The following is a 17480-nucleotide window of genomic DNA, read 5'->3' as shown; positions in this document are numbered from 1 at the left end:
GGTTCATATCCATAAGAAAGGTTAGAGAAAAGTTGCTTTGTTCCAAGACCAACCATTAGCGAGCACTCTTTTCATTCCATGCACAATTTAAACTTACAACTGGATAAAATGGTTGTTTCTAACTACCTGCAAATATCAGTTGGCATCTTGCACTGCAGGGAAATCTCAGTTAAGAGTCATCAGCAGGAACGCCATTTCACTTTAGCTGTCCTAACACTGTCAAATAATGCCATCTTACCCACACCTAAGTAGAGATTCACAAATGACTCACTGAATTGCCATCATGAAATATTAATCGGGAAGAAAAAGAGATTGACTGCAGTAGTACTACTTCTATTATGCTTTTGAAATCTCCAAACAAAAAAAACACAGGTGCTTCAAAGAGACGCAGAAAAATAGATGAGACATGGGAATTAAATGCCAAAGTCCTAGATTTCTTGTATGAACTTCTGCCAGACTAATTCCTAAGAATGACAGAATAAGCCTATATTAAGCAAAATCATGTAGTTAGTTGGTGGTAGGAGATGACAATTTTTCTGTTCTAGAAGAAAATGATACAATCATCAGGTAACAGTTACTCAAACTATTCAACCCTTCAGCAAATTATAGTAATGGAGAGATACAATTACTCTCTGCAGTGACCTCTCAAAGTAAAGTAGAATTAAGTAAGATTAGAACTAAGTAATAAAACCAGAAACGCAACTTCCAAAATGCAATCTGTATAATCTTCAATATATTTTAATACTGAGGCATTAAAAGAAATCAATTTTTTTTGTGTGTGTGCCGGGTGTACAAGAGAAATTCAGCATAAAAGAATTGGCAGAATATATTCTAAATCGTTACAATGGAAAAAAGAAATTACTTGCATTAGTTCAGATAAGTAGCAAAGAGTGATCTCAAGATCACTTTTATCCCCAAGTGACCTGGCTGTATATTCTACATTAAGGCTATAATCTTGGTCCTATCTTTGATTTTCTTTGCTTAATTGTATGACACCATTAATAATATTAATTTCTGCCATTGCCCATAAAACTGAAAACCTCATGCCAATTCTGTAAAATTGATAATTTGGAACTGAATTAAACACAGCACACAGCGAGATACATTAAGCCATCATAAAGTGCAATGAATCATGAAGCCCATAAGTACTGAAAAAAACACAGCACCTATCTTCATTCCTCAGCCCAAGAACCAAGATAAGAGAAATGGCTTTTGCTGCACGACCAGAATTTGCCTTCAAAATACTTCAAGTCAAAGCAGAGCTATAGTAACACCAGTCCCCAGAACAGGTAGCAGTAAAACACAAGGTGAAGCCTAAATTAGAGGTAACTAGTAGGGAAGAGCACAAAAGTGTCAACCGACCACATGCTCTCAAAACAGTACACCCTCTGCTATGTTCACCAACAAATGTTGCACCTTGTCAGTGTTCAGTTTTACACAGAACTGGACATGGTTATATGGCTGTGATGCAAAAATGCTGCAGACACCAATAAAAGCCTTACTTTATATCCTACTCTCCTAACAAGGTAGGCTTCATCCGTTCAATTCTGAACAGCTCACTGGTCAACTCTCCTTGAAAGCTTGCAGCCCCTTCTTTATTTCTTTTTCTCCCAAGCTAATTTTTTCCAGTTATTCTATACCAGAAACACAGCCCTTTTCCCAAGTGTCAGGTAAGGCATGTAAAACGTAAGTAAGTACACCTCAATTACTAAAATATGGCAAACGTTTTATACACTGTTGAGTGTATAAAGAGTAAGAACTCTGCTAATAACATAACTTTGCATTGCACTGCATGGTATTAGAATCTAAATTACATCAGATTTTTGCCATAAATGTTTTGACTATAGATAAGCCTTCCTTAGCAGTTCCTCCACGATTACTTATTCTTAGTCTCTTCAAGACTTATTGTGAGGACAAACCTTCTCGTACCACAATCCCTTGTAAGACAATTGAGTTGTTTTACAAGGACAATGCATACTGTCACCAATGTGACACACAATTAAATTCCAGCTGAAATATCTTAAACCAATGTAAAGCTCCAATTAAAAAAAATCTTATTTGCACAGGTTATATGAAAGGCTTTTAAATCAACATTATCAACATTTCAGTGCTGTCTCTATTTAAAATAGCTTTCCTGAATAAACAAAACAGTTGCACACAAAATAAAACCTGGTCTTACAAAATAACTATCTCAGCTCTTATCTTCTGGCAAGTTCCTTGAAAACAGCAGTATATTTAGGACTATAAAAAAACATATGATTTCAAAGAGGAACCTAAGAAGTATTTCACATTACGTGAACTTATACAGCAGCTTTCAAACACACTCAAGTGTATTATATAAGCAAATTCCTCATTTGAATATTTATGAAATCATATGCAGTTCAAATAATAAGTAAGAGTAACATAACTTGCAATATCCACAGCATACTCACGTTGGTGGTTTTTTGTTGTTTTTAACTGGGGCATGAAGAAAAACAGCTGACAAACTTCAAGAGCTTTTGCAGCAAGGTGTTTAAATGATTGTACACGAATAAAACTTATGAACAATAATTCAGAGATGTGTTCTCTCTGAAAATTAAATATTCTTCCTACCTTGCACTGCAAGTTCTGCTTGAGCTTCAATCGTCTCGTTTCCATTATCTGCTATGCAGGTATACATCCCCACATCCTCTTCCATAACTTCACTGATCACCAGACTGCCTCCCGCAAGAAACAGAAACCTTTCGGAGCTGTGCAAAACAGGACAGTGGGGTAAATTGATGGACAAATAGATTTAAATGGACAAAATGATTTAAAACCTGATTTAAGTTCACAGAGAAGCATATACAAGTCCTTTGCATGAAATGGCTAAATGAACTTAAGCGTTCACACGCAGTATTTCTGAGTGCCATTTACAAGGAGCATTCCAGAGAGGAATTTTTAACTAGATGGTCACGCTCCATGTTTTGGCATCAGATTTTACAGTAAGATAACTACCTCAATTCCAGGATTACCTGCCAACAGGTCCTAGCTAAGAGGAAAACAGAAGTTTGTCATGAAACTATTTTGGGAATCGCTTGACAGCAGTTCAAGGACAGTAAGTAAAGAGAAGCATACTTATTGTATTATTGTTATAGCCAGAAAGAAGCAGAAGCCTTCTATTATTGAGCAGGAGAAAAATTATTACATAGGATAAATAGGCACTTTACTGGTAATCAAAGACAGTCAAGGACAATCCTTTTCCTATCTCAAACAAGGAAAATCTGTACAAAAGAGCATCAAACTAGAGCTGTCAAGCTGGCACCACCTCCTTCCCTCCCCTTCCTTGTATTTTTTATTTCATCTGTCCAGGTAAATTTTCAAAACGATGCTCTGTCCAGTCCTTGAAGTTCCTGGTCTGTTTATGGACATTGGCAGTCCAGGAACGTGTAAGGGCTTTCCAAACACTGCTAAGGGGAACAGAAAATGCAAATGAAGCTCATTCTGCAAAGAGTATGTTAGACACATTAACATTGCACTAAAAGCATGCCTAAAGAAAAGCAAGTGAATTAAGCAAGTGCCTTGCACTACTGATTTACCCCATAGCCAGCCTCCAAAAAAGTGAAGTCACACACACATGGCACGGCGGCAGGCTAACACAATCCAAAGTTACTAGAAATTGTCACATCAGCCAACAGAAAATTCTCTAAGATCTACCTACTTGAAGCACGCAGTACTGTTTACATGAATTTATCAATTCTGAATTTGACCAGCTTTCTACTTCAGAAAAAGAGTTTTCTGAGATTCTGAGCTGTAAGAAAGGTGAGCAGGCAAAATGCTCTATTTAATGTCCTTACACACATCTTGTACTAACTTGAGGTTACTGTCAGTATTGGAGTTATTTGTCAAACTTCAGTGTTTCTCCTTTGTGTAGAAATTAGTGTATATAGTTCTCAGCCATCTAAATCAGGGGCTATGCTTTTAAAAGAAAAAAAATATTCAAATTGATTATTTCCCTCAAGAAAATTTAGAAGACAGTCCATAGTCTACCAAAATGGGATCCAAGTTCACTGCTGTTAAACACATGGAAGAAAAGAAATCACATCAGACTACTTGGTGATTCCATTCGCATGCCTTCACTGTGGAATACTTCTGGGCTTAAACCAAAACTCCTTTTGTAATAAAGTAAAAAAATATATCTTAATTTTGCAAGGATAGTAAAGCATTTCCACAAAAGAGTGAAGCAATCAGATTTCAGACACTGGAGACAAAGAATCAGCTTAATATAGAAGTGATAACATAATTTAAAGTGTCATTAAAAACAACAGAGATTGATCATTCAAATGTCAGGGAACAGCAAAATCAAATTCAAGCCTTTTGTATGTATTCCGTACAGCCTTCAGTTACCACGTTACACACTCCTAATACACAATTACTTGAGCTACTTTGGATACCTAACTCACATCTTTTTTTTTTCTCCTGGATTTCATTATCACATAATATGTAGTGAACCTTTATTAAAATTCTACAGTCAGTTCTAGCCTGAGGTTTTGGCTTTTTTTCCCCTTTTAAAATACCATTCCCAAAACATCTTCTAATCTCTTCGCAGTCTTGCTGAAGCACAGCAGATAAAATCAGACAGTAAATTAGATTATTTTGTGAATCTACTACCAGAAAAATCTCCATAATTACTCTGCTATGTTTAACCTTCACTGAGTTGGGCAAATGTAATTCACTTAACACAAATCACTCAGAGTGCCTGGCAAACAATAATATATAATAATTAAAAGATCACATATTCATGTGAGGTATTAAGGAAAAAACCCTGCATTAAGAATGTGTTCATACAACTAAAGACTTCATTTTAACACATACAACAACAGCACAAAATTAACACTTAAGTGCAACCTTAGCTTTGCAATTTCCTCGCTTTAGAAAATGATTAACCATACAACTAAGTTTCAGTTTTCTGTGGGCACTTCTTAATCATATAAAATTTGACTAAACTGAACAGCCCAATAACACTGAAGAGTTAGCTTTACTTCAACAGCGTTAATAAAATATAATTATTCCTCCAGGTCCTTTCAACTGTTTATTTTCAGATTAGCCATCTCATTTACTGTGTTGGTTTTTTTAGAATAAGATTTTCTTGTGATGATTGCATTTGAATTTCCTTCCATATATATATATATATATATATATACACACGTACAAATATGAATTGAGTTGCACAATACGTGCTGCCTGAGCACAGACTAGTAGAATGGTGATTTGCATGCTGTGCAAGGGTTTCCAAGTAGAACATCCAAATATTTGAAACTCCCAAAAACTGAAAATCCATCTTGGCAGCCACTTCAAGTGGAACCTCACTTTTCAACTTCAGCAGCATCAAGAGCATAAAATCACTCCTGCATTTACTAACAGACCCTCACACAGTAGGATCCTTAGCCAGACATGTTTCTGGAAAAAAAAAAATCACAGCTTCAAAGTCAGCAAAACTGGAGAAAACTATTCAACCTGTATAAAACATTTCCACTTGAGCCTTCTGTATCAGATTATGCTGGCTGTATAACAGACTGAACTTATTTAGAAAAAAAGGAAGTAATTTTTATACTGATAGCTTCATACTTCAGTGGTTTTTCCCACTTCCTTCCATTCTCTATCTTCTCTGATACTGGCACAGATATTACTCATTCTGAGCAAATAGAGGAAATCCATCTGAAAAAGCAGAATGCACGTTCAAATTGCTGAAGTGCATGTATGGCAGGTCCAGTATGCATCAGTATGGTATTAATAATAATCTGGTGAGTTTTTTAGAATACAAGATCCTATACAGATTCTCCTTAGAACTACAGTCTCACAGTAAAAAAACAACAACTTAATTTTATGTTACATTAATTGCCATAGTTAAAAATAAAAATACAAGACTATGTGCCTAACCAACTTCACAAGGAGAAAAAACACAAATATGCTGAGCTGTTTCCTAACCTCATAGATACACACACATTCAAATATTTACACGTGTATGTGTATATATATATATATATATGTATATATATGTACATTTAAGTCTCTGTATTGTTTGTAGACAAAAAATACTTTAAGAGATTTTGAAAGGCAGAAGGTACATGAAAAACCAGTCCACAGGAAAATGATCCACTCCTTGGGATAAAGAAAAGCCATGTTAATAACAAAAAGTCATACTTTTACATAACAGGGGGACTTTAATACAAATTAAATACAATTTGGCTACTAAATTAACAGAATCTGCTAACAAGCTGCTATTTCACAGCAGTTTAACTGCAGGCTTTACTCCAACAAAACCTTAATTCTTGGTTCTAGAGATTTTTCAGTTCCTCTGTTCAAGAGAATGATATGACAGCTGTTAAGGCAAACCGAGTTTAAGTACTTTTTGTTGTCTGCTGTTTGAATCACTTCTCTGTTAAGCTGTTAGTCATAAGGAGTAGGCTTAAAGTGATCAAACTGCGTGGAAACTCTTAGTGAACTATGAAGCAAACTTCTTCCTACAGAGTGGGAAAAATAACCAAATTTTCTCCTTTACATGCATTAAAAATGAACTGTATAAGGAGTACACATTTCACTGTAAGGAGAGAAAAAAAGCTGTGTGTTGGAACAACTAAAAATAAAAATAATCAATTTCATCAGCAAAGCAAGGTAACTTTATTCATTCATGTTTAACCAGACTAGAAAGATTCTGTAGTACATGAATTCTGTAGTATGTTAAGACAAACCCAATACAGTTTTCCCTGTTCAAAACTCCTTTTTTACTCCTTTCTGGTTCTCTCTCTGAACAGAAGAAAACACGTATTTCAAATTGAAGGGAATTCTTCTTTGTCTTTTCAACTTTACCTTCCTCAGCAAGCACACACGCAGAGGATGTGGCAACCAACAGATTCCAAAAATACACAGGCACCTGCAGTTTGGTGAGAGGCTTTCCTGAGAAGATGCATTAACTCATTCATACAGGAAGAAAAAGGTGCAATACTGCAGGTCTGTGACTGCTGGCTGGGGCCTGGCAGAGAACCTACACAGCTCAGTTGTTGAGTAGAGAGGTGCTTAGTAAAGAAACGTTTAGTAAAGAAAACTTAGTAAAGAAAACTGACTGTCTTGTGGCTCTTGTTCTTGCCTTACCAGGGTCCATGTGGTGATGGAGAAACAAGTAACCATGCTTTAGAAGTGAGCTGGTCATAGCACACACAAGTGCTGTTCTGGCTGCCCATACCAAGAACCTGGCATACAAATCTGTAAGTCTATGGATTTGTACTGAAGCATAAATTCAACTGGAAACCATACTTGTAACCAAAGTGAAACAATGCTAAATTTAATGCTAAATATTCTGAAAAATCACGTCATGCATGACTCAAATTGTGCGTATATTAAGATCAAATATGCTTACTAATATTACATCTAAGCTTTCCAGTTATAAAATTTCTCACCAAATTTTGAAAAGCAATACAATATTTGGGAAGCCCTCACAACAACATGCACAGAAAAGCTCATAACAGACTTAGCAGCACTGTATCCAGAGGAAGAATTGATGTTTTGAGCTTTAAATCAAAAAAGTGAGAAGAAAATCAAACGAGAGCTCTCCAGGATGTGAGCTTCACCTTCCTTGTGCACTGAATGTGACATAGCTTGGAGAAAGATGGCGTAACAGAGGGGGGAGGCAGCCAACATTTGTAAAAATATATGTAAAATGATGTTATGTCATAAGAAAAACAAATTAAGATCTTACCAGGCACATTCATTTTGACATTTCATCATACTCAATTGTGCAATTCTAATGAGACTGTGCCATCCTTTCTATGAGAATGATTTCTTACATTTACAAAAATGAATCAAATAAAATCATGGGCCATCAGATTGACATCAACACAATTTCTCAGAGGTATTAGAACCGTTAGTCATTACCTGCTGAAGCTTGCATTTTCCTGATAAAGACAGTTCACACTACAAGCCCATAGACTTTTTAATATAAGAGTTAACAAAAAAAAAGACGTATTGCTATCGCTGTTGCTATAAAATGACTTGCGTATTCCTCCAGCTGCACCGGGTGGTAGCCATGCCATAGCCCGCAACACAACTTTACCTCTCACTGTTTCACGACTAACTTGTTTCTTCTACATGAATCTCACCAGCTTGGAATGATATAGAACATTCAACTATCTGATTATAATTTTCTTGTTCTTCACAGGATTTGTTCTGCTTTTTAAATACGTGTATTTTTTTGGACCACATTGTTTTGAACGAATACACCAGTGGCAATGCATAATAGTTTTCACTTAACACACTCTTGGAAGCCTACACTTTTTCTTTTTAAATCATGCCTACCATTTTGATATTCTGCTTTAATAAGAAATTACGAAATTCTTCTTTAAGCACTTAAATTTTTAAGGGACACGTAGATGCATATTGGACATTTCCATCACAGGAAGAGTAATGTGAGCGCAGGAATCTCCAGAGATAATATGCTAGCATGAAGACAACTTTGGCTTTTCTGCCATGTCCTCATCCCCTTAATTGCTTCTTTTACTCCAGCGGCAATCTAAAAGTAATTTACTCTTAATAACTTTCCTGCTTCAAATATGACTTCTTGGTTTCAGATGTCTATTAAAAAAGGTACTAGATGTGACTGTTCTACAAGTCTCGTAACTACCCTGTCATAGTGCTCAGTCTAGAAACCCTCCACCATTTGAAAGCCGTTTTACCAGTTCAAAGACTATAAGAAGAGAGGGAAACAAGTTGGGCATGCATCTAAAATTGTAACTCTAGCTGTGTTAGATTCTTACTCTTACAAAAGCAATATGTATTAACCATTACTCACCCTTCTGTAGTAAGCTCTTCTTCATTTCTCGTCCACCTGACATATGGAGTTGGAAATCCTACAGCAACACATGGGAAAACCGCACTTTGCCCAGTAACTTTTGTAAGCGATGATGGTTGCCTTGCAAAGACCAAGCTCTGTGGCTCCTCTGGATCTGCAAGTATTTTGTAAATGACAATGAAGTTACCAGATGCAGAATCAGGAGGTGATCATACCAATAAAAAAAAAATAACATGAAATGTCTGATTTTTTTCCTGCCTCTTCACAGGACTGAATCCTCATGCTAGCTACAAAAGCTTTCAGCAAAATACTCTCCCAGCCTCCCACACGAAAAGCTCTTTACCATTTCCTCCAGACATGCAAACTGACTCAACACTGTCAGGATTCTAACCCCTCAGACTGCCTAGGAAACAATTTCAGCTAAAAGCTACAGCCCTGAAACAGAAACTTCCATCAGATAGTCAAGATTTACGAAAGAAAGAAAAAAAAAAAAAAAGGTTTGACTTTGTCCTCTGGCCATCACCACAAGGCTGTCTAGTAAGAACCTACATATAACAAGCTTACTTCCTACACTGGGGCCGAAAGCTATGGGGAAAGAACATCATTATACAAATCCAGGATCATTTTCATCTTCACCTTACTCTGCCCATCCAGCCCAGGAATACATTCTACAGAATGCACTGGACTCAGGCGTCCCCATTTATATCATACTTTGCTTTATCAGGTGGCTGCTTGAGAAGCTGCCGTTATGCACGTGAAAATCAAGTTGCCAAAGCAGAAAGTGAACCCTAAGAAAACGCAACAATATACTAGACAATTTGCACACTGAAGTAATGCAATCTTTGTCCTAAAACAGGAATATACCACACTTTTCCATCCCTATAACGGTGAATCCTCTCAATTAGTTTGGGCTTTGCTTTGATTTGGACTGGATAGGGCTTTGCTCCTTTTTTCTTTTCTCCTCCCTCTTTAAGAAAAAGCAAAAGCAAAGAGCATATTTACTCAGTCTCTATCAGAAAAGGCCTTCGTAAGAACTGAAAATGTACCTACCAATAAGTACTGTCCAGTAATCTATGCCTTGCACCATAATTTGAACTACATGAATTCCAGATGCAGCATTTCTGCTACATTAATTGTCATAAGTCCTCCACTAACAGCTCAAAAAACTCCTTTGTTTGTGTTACATTAATTGCTGTACTCTCAATAATCAGATGCATGCTTACTGGTTTGGCACCAAGTAAGTTCTAGAACTGGAAAAAACCCTCAACCTTTTATCAAAAAGTTATCTTTGACCACCTAAATGGAGGAAAACTACTCTGTGACCACACCACTTCTCCTCCCTGAAGCACCCACCATGTCCATCAAGCATGGTATTTGGCCCATCTCACCTGGGACCTACACAATACTTGCTGGAACTTTTCCAAGTTGTTGGCTTTGGTGTTCTCCAAATATTAACTGAGCATTTACAGCCCTACACCAAAGGCATGCGTGTCCTTCAAGGTGTAACAAGAAGAGGCTGCCAAAGTATTCAAGAGAACCAGGCCTGATGGAAGTTATGTTTCAGGATTGTCCTAAGCTGAGGGAGCCAAACTCCAAGTGATTTTGGATCACACCATCTGTCCCAGGCCCACGCACAAACCATCACAGCATCTCCGTCCTCATTTCCTATTAGAGGGAGCTAGTCTGCTTGCTCCAGAAATAATACCATGTGTGAACAGGCATGAACGCAGTGAGAGTGACCCAGAGCAGCATATGGAGCAAACCAACTTGTAAAAAAATGGATGTAACAGATTGCCAGCGAGTAATCACTACACTGGGGAGAGGAGCTGGTCTCATTCACTGGAGACAGAACTTGCTTATCCTCCAAGCTCAAAAAAAGGAGTTGAGTTCTCAGGTTTGTGGAAGTAGGATTCAAGAATTATATGGTTATTTTTCTTGCATTCCTACACTTAGAAGTACCTGCTAATTAAGGAGCAGCGCTCAGAAGTGTGTCCTCCTGCATCGTGGCAGATGAAAGGCAAACTGAATGCTCTAAGGAAGCTTGCTACGAGGAAAAGTACTGCACTGTCCGCGGATGAAAATCTGTATTATGCAAGTGTGTGTTGGGCTTATTTCAAAGATTTAGATGCAGAACATTGGAGTGCCTGTCATGCACATATCAAATAATGATTTAAAATTGGAATGACGCCAATGAAGAGCAGATTAATTCAAATCCTTCAATCAAATGCATCTCAAACCTAACAATTATGTGGCTACTCAGGATTAAAAGAGCTTTCTGTGCAACAGTTAGTCCCACTTTAAAAAAAAAAAGTGCCTGCTGGGGGGCTTCACAAAACTTCACTATTGACACTTCTAGACTCACTACCAAGGAAGGAATCAGCATTATGTGTATCTGCAAATAACTATCTTAAGTCACCTTTAACAACACATTACAGAGATTCCGTCTGTATCGGAAATCAAGAATTCAGAAAGATCAATGCAATACTGAAGCATATTAGAAAGTCTTTAATTGCCAAAAATCAGAAAGATCTTAATATTCTTTTGAGAGTCTGTAGAAACACCAAGACCAAACAAACTAAAATAATTCAATTAAGTGTCTATCAAAAAAGCGCTCTTCTTCAAAAGTTATCTCCTTCAATTAAGGAAGATGAACCTTTTTTTCCTCCCCCTGGAATTGAAGAACTTAATGAAACCAATACCTAGTTTAAGCATAATTTATTACCTAAGCCTAGCAGACGCCTCTACTCTAAAATGGAGACAGGTGCAATAGTAAAATTGGGGTATTTTAAACAAAGAAGTGATATTGCCATGAGAAATGGAAATATTCATTGAAAGGGATCTCTGAAGATGTTTGATGCAGCCACCTGCTTCAAGTCCACTGTTGCCAACAGTAGGTAAGGTGAATCATGATATTGCCCAGCCTAGCCCTGAAAACCTCCAAAGATGGAGTTTTAGCTACCCTCTCTGGCAGTCCTCCAAGCAGTAAAAATTTAATCAGAATTCCAACATGAAGACTAAATCAGATCAGACAACATGAAGCTCTGGAAATCATTAAGACAACCATTACAAAACACAACCCATGCTTTCCTAGTTTGGGAAAGAGCGATTCCCATTCCTGTCTTATTCTTGGTCAATTTTCAAAACTCTGTGTTAGAACATCTGGTAAGACACAGTTTTGTTCAACAGTGTAATACTGTTTTAGAAAAAAACACTGTTTCAACATTCAGTGAGAATTGGACTTCTGTTCTCATTTTAAAAATCTACATATTTCAAAACAATATGCATAGGTAAACCTCACAAAATAATGGGTTTCATGGTCATCCCCTTTTTGGGATCTGGAAATTTCCCCGAAGAGTCTAGCATTTAAGAAGAGCAAGGGACAAAGCAACAATTCATTTTGGAAACTTCAACAATATTTTAAACAAGGGACTCAAGTCTGAGGAACTTACACATCACTCACAACTTTTAAAGAGAAATTTTACCCTGAGAGCCAAACCATCAAAATATGGCAAAAACTATTTGCATGTCTGACCTATTTCCAACCACCGCAATGAGCTCAGACACTGATAACTGATTTTGCTTTTGTTTTCCAGATGCAAAATTCAGGTTAGTCTTCCCGAGAGCCAAAATGCTTTATAGTTTAAGTGCCTGCAGTCATTTTAAGCTACTAGGAAAAATAGCTTCCACAATGCATATTAGACTTAGTCCAACTTTAAACATACAAAAATGCAACATGGGGGATTCTCACTTGTTGCCCTTGTAAGCATTCTTACTTTCAGTTGGTTTTGGTTTCCTTATCAGTGGACTAATCTTTACCTCTTTTTTGAAGAAAAACAGATTAATACCTGGAAGAATTTTGAGCTCCGCTTCATCACTGTATTTAGGGGTCCCACCACTTTCAATGATGCAGCGATAGACTCCTCCATCCGTATCAGTAGCATTACTAATAATAAGAGCTCCACTTGGTAATTTAAACACACGATCATCCAGAAAGACTGGCTGACGATCCTGCTCCCACCTCACAAATGGTGCAAGGTCAACATTGACTTCACAGTTTAGGATTGCACTGTTTCCTTTGTAGACCGACGATGATTCTGGCTGACTGGTGAACCTGGGAAGACCTGCAAATAGGAAATACAAAACTTAGTAAAGTGACAAGTATTAGAGGTATTCTGAAGGTGACACCAAAGCTTCGAAGTACAGGTCAAGATTCACGAACCTTCTATAAAATAAGAAGTATGATGTTCTCCAACTCTTTAGAAATCTTAGAATTTGATAGCAAAGTGATCAAAGTGACAGTAAAAAGGCAAATAAATCAGTTGTTTTAGAAGTAAGCAAATATTGGAAAACAGAAAAAAAAAAGTCTTTGGAGTCCTCAAAAACAGAAGCAGACATGCCAGTAACCTCCGCTTACTTCTCCAGAGATGCTGCTTAAGAAATACATAGCACAGCACACAAACATCAAGACAGTATCTCTACCTTGTACAGTATAATAAGTTTGAACCATATTTTGTAAAAGCCATGAGTTCTCACATAGCATTAACACAGAAGCCCCCTAGTATACACTGGAACATCACTACACTGAACAGATAATGCCACACAAGAGAAGGCTTCGTGTACACTTTCCGCTCTGATGTTTACAATCCAGGCAACATTTTGATTTACCACCTACAAAACTACTAAAAAGGAGGATTTTTTTCCCCTGTATTTTTAGATTTCTAATATTAAAATCAGAAGATTAGCAATTAAGAATTTAAGCAGAAAAAAGTTTAAAATATTTTCCACAACTTTGTCACCAACCACGTATAAGTAAAGGTTTAACTCACAGTAAGTAAAGGTTTAGCTTCACTGAAATTTTAACCAGGCCACAGAAAGGAGCCTGAGGGCATTAAAGGACCAAATCTGACTGAAATTCAATGAAAAAGGGATATCCCTTTGAAGCTCTCAGCTTCCCAAAGCCTTAAGCATCACATCATAAGGTAAAAATCGCATTTGCCCATAAGAAAATCTTTATCTTTCTCACATTAGTACCTTTGAGAATGAAGTCTCTTCACAAGACAAAGCTACAGCTGCAACACCAAAACAACAGATCTATGCACAGAACACATTCATCTCCCGAATAAAAAGGTTTTCCACAACAACCTCCTGCACAGGATACGTGATAGAACCTCTGACAGGAAGACCCAAGGCCTCTGAACAGCTTTGCGGTTGTTTGGGTGCCTGGTGCTAGCAGCAACGCGGGTGCCATGAGGCAAGGCAGGCGCCATGAGGCGGTTTCAGCCGGTTCCAGGCGGCCCCGTCACAGCCAAGCCCCTCAGCAGCCCGACTGCAACAACAGTCTCCAAGGAGGATTTCTGGTCTTCTTTATGCTCATAGTTAAAATTAATATTGTCATAGAAACTGCCTGTTGGCACTCTTGACATCTTGCCTTTTCTTCTCCCTTCCTGCTACAAGGAGATTTTAAGCTTTTTCCTTTCAAGTCACTACACTGTGTGCCTTCAGTGCAGAAGATGGAAAGCAGGACTGGGTTACACAAAGGAAACCATCCGAGCACAATTATTCTAGCATAGGAGCAGAACCAGCTGGCTCTGGTAATCTCTAATTCAGGGCTGCTGCCCACAGCCGGGACCCCAGCACTGAAGGCACCAACACCGCCATCTTGCAGACATGGCTCAGCTCTCTTATTGCCTGGCTCTTCAACATGAAGGGAAGGAGAGGGGAAGGACAAGTTACCTACCTTTTGTGCCCCCATTTCCAAGAAAATAACTTTGCCATGTGTGGTATATCAGTTGCATACTGGTGCTTAAACTCCATCTCCTATAGTTTTTCTCTGCCTATCTTCACTAAACACCACTGCCTCAAAGAATCTATACCAAGTAACTTTAGTTAAACAGTATTTTCCATCATTTTAGCTTGAATCCCTACTTAAGGAAAGCCCACAGGGTTTTCTTGTGTTTTTGTTTGGTTGGTTTTTAAACTTGGAACATTTCTTTGCCCTCCAATTTCTGTAGAAATCCTTGGAGAAGCAGCAAGAAGCAACATCTGATGTCACATGTTCAGGCTTTTCCCACCTGAATAAAAAACATTGTTGCTTGGACGGTAAAATTCTTAGTTATTAGCACACACTAAGTGCAAATTTTAACTTGTTTTTCATAAACTTTTAGAATACGTTATTTCCCATAGAACAGTAAGCCTGGAGTAAGCCTGCACCAGGCCAACAGCACTAATGACAGTGCTCTGCAATCGAAGCCAGCCACATGAGAGATTTATTTGAGCAAACTGACAGAACACCATTTTCACACGCTATATTAAACCTATATAAGACCTCTAGTAAAAAGACCAAAATCCACAAACCAGAGAAGAGGTCAAGAATATTGATGCAATGAGCAGGAGCAACATACCTGGTCTTTAGGGCTAACCTCTAGTGCTACAGAGAGAAACAAAACAAACATAAAATATGCATATGACTTGGGGGGATGTGAGGGGTGGATATACAAAACCAGAGATCTTCACAGTCCTTGAGAATATCTGAGCAGACTTCTAGTACACTACATCTCCAACACTGAGATCACTTCTGTTTTGACAAGTAATTCCTTCCTCACACAGGTCCACCTCTAAACACTGTATGCTTCCCCCTCCCCGGAGAACTATCTGCAGGCTCCTTGCACAACATCACTCCTCTGAGAAGAAAATAAGTTTCTAGTTTCCACTCCTACTGTATTTCCAACCAACTTCTAGTCCTTTCATCTTGACCTTGTTTTGGTATTAATTATTTTGCATCTTTCATATTAACCATTACTCCCTCCCTCTAAGGTATTCACATGAATAAAAATCTTCTTTCAACTTTCCTTCTGCTTAGTTAACGAAGCCACAATCTTTAGTTTCTTCTCCTCATTCCTCTAACCATCCTAGTTATCTTCCTTCAAAGATTCAGAATGGCAGAACTGTTTGCGTAGGAAGGGACCTAGGTAGAACATGGTCAGCTACGAGGTCAGAGTGGACTATTCAGGAATTTGTCCAGTCAAATACTGAAAATCCCAATGCACAACCTATTGTGGAACTGCATGCCTTCACAGGGAAAAAAATTCTCAAATCCAGTCAGAACCTCCTTTATCCTTTGCTTCAACTGGTACCCAGCACTTCAATACTAGCTAAACAGAGACCCAACAATTTGATATGCCTATTGCCATTTAACATTTGATTAAAGATGTCCAGGTTAGTATCACAAAATTGCTTCCTTGTGTTTACTGAAAATATCTTCCCAATAGATTTAAGAATCACATTAGCTCTCTGTACATCAGCAGATGATAGTCAATCTTGGAATCAACCAATATAACTAGACTTATCTATAAAATCACCAGTCCCTCCATCCCAACTTAATACAATACCAAGGATATTGCTTGTATCTGCATGACTTTGCACACTGTGCTAAGTTTCACCATCATTCAGTCTATAACCTCATTTAATTGTTCCTATGAGACCAGCAAGGCTTCAGCAAGAGTAACAAGGTCTTCCAAATTTGCCGCACTTGCTATTTCACAACCGTCTCATTCTTACACCAAAACAGCTGATGAAGATGTTAAACATTATCTTCCCAAAACCTAGTCTCTGAGGCCTCTTTCCATTCTGAAAATTTGCCTCTCAATATAAGCCATTAAGTTTTCATAATTACCTCAGATTCTTATCAATCTCAATATTCTCATTTAAATTTCCATCATTTTGACCTTCAATAATTTCTAACAGGAGAGCATATCAAAAGGCTGTGTTGTGGCATGCCTATGCCGCTCTAAGACATCAATTGCTTCATCAAGAAACCCAAATGCAAACCACAGACACAAGTCACGTTACAGTTTAGCCTTTTGTCCATCTTCTTTTGTCTCAATTACCCTCACCTTCAAAATCCTTCTAGCAAGGACATATTGTTGGGATCAGACTAATTGGTCTAGGATCACCCTTTCCCTTTTTGGGCACACATTCTGCATCAGTTATTCTTCAAGAAGAATGTGCTAGCCCTGCATTCACAACTCATTAAGAATATTTACTAACAGACCTGTAAATTAAGGCAGTTCTTTCAGCAGCCTGGACAGGAGATCTGGACGGACCTCCTCATTTTGTCAGATGAGCATTGGGACCTGTGCTTTCATCTCAATCATTGAAATTTTATTTTCACCCAGTACAGTCACTGCATTAGCAACCTACAGCATATGTGAGAATGTTAGCAGAGGACTAAATCCCTGCAATTTCTAATATACAGTTCAATTACACTTTATTTTAAATCGCTTATAAGTACTATTCGCTTTTAGGGCCAGAAAGGCATTGTATACTCTGTTGTGGGCAGGCCCTCCATTAAGGTTAAATAAGCTTTATTTAAGATGGTTTCATTACTCACTAGCAATGAAATTACAGTTCCTTTTTCAGGTCATCTTAAATGCCAGTAAAATCTTTATTTGATCATACTTTTGTATGGTTTTATGATATATAATTTTAACCCAGGTCATAATTTTGTCTCAAGAGCAATTTTCTCGTATTCTAGGATTACTTGCAATTTGCACTGCTTAAAAGTCTCCACTGTGTAGGAGGACCCTTTTGCTTTAACCAACAGACAACCACAAAACAATGACGACGCATTACAAAAAGTATTCAAAAAATAAGCTTCAATTAAAATTAACTCCCAGAC

The 17480-nt window shown here is 37.7% G+C and overlaps 1 protein-coding gene across 8 annotated transcripts in view; it reads right to left on the bottom strand.

Annotated features, from left to right (window-relative positions):
- Positions 1–17480, bottom strand: part of NEO1 (neogenin 1) — a 188095-nt gene that overhangs the window by 101318 nt on the left and 69297 nt on the right. For all 8 annotated transcript variants that reach the window (XM_068695194.1, XM_068695196.1, XM_068695197.1 and 5 more), the window contains exons 3-5: positions 12649–12924; positions 8804–8957; positions 2593–2729 (exon numbers count right to left, since the gene is read on the bottom strand). In XM_068695194.1, coding sequence (XP_068551295.1) covers positions 2593–2729; positions 8804–8957; positions 12649–12924 — 567 coding nt within the window. The remainder of the gene's footprint in view (positions 1–2592; positions 2730–8803; positions 8958–12648; positions 12925–17480) is intronic.

Source organism: Anas acuta, chromosome 12 (genome assembly GCF_963932015.1).
Source record: "Anas acuta chromosome 12, bAnaAcu1.1, whole genome shotgun sequence".
NCBI classification, from domain to species: domain Eukaryota; kingdom Metazoa; phylum Chordata; class Aves; order Anseriformes; family Anatidae; genus Anas; species Anas acuta.
This window is presented reverse-complemented; position numbering and strand designations above follow the sequence as displayed.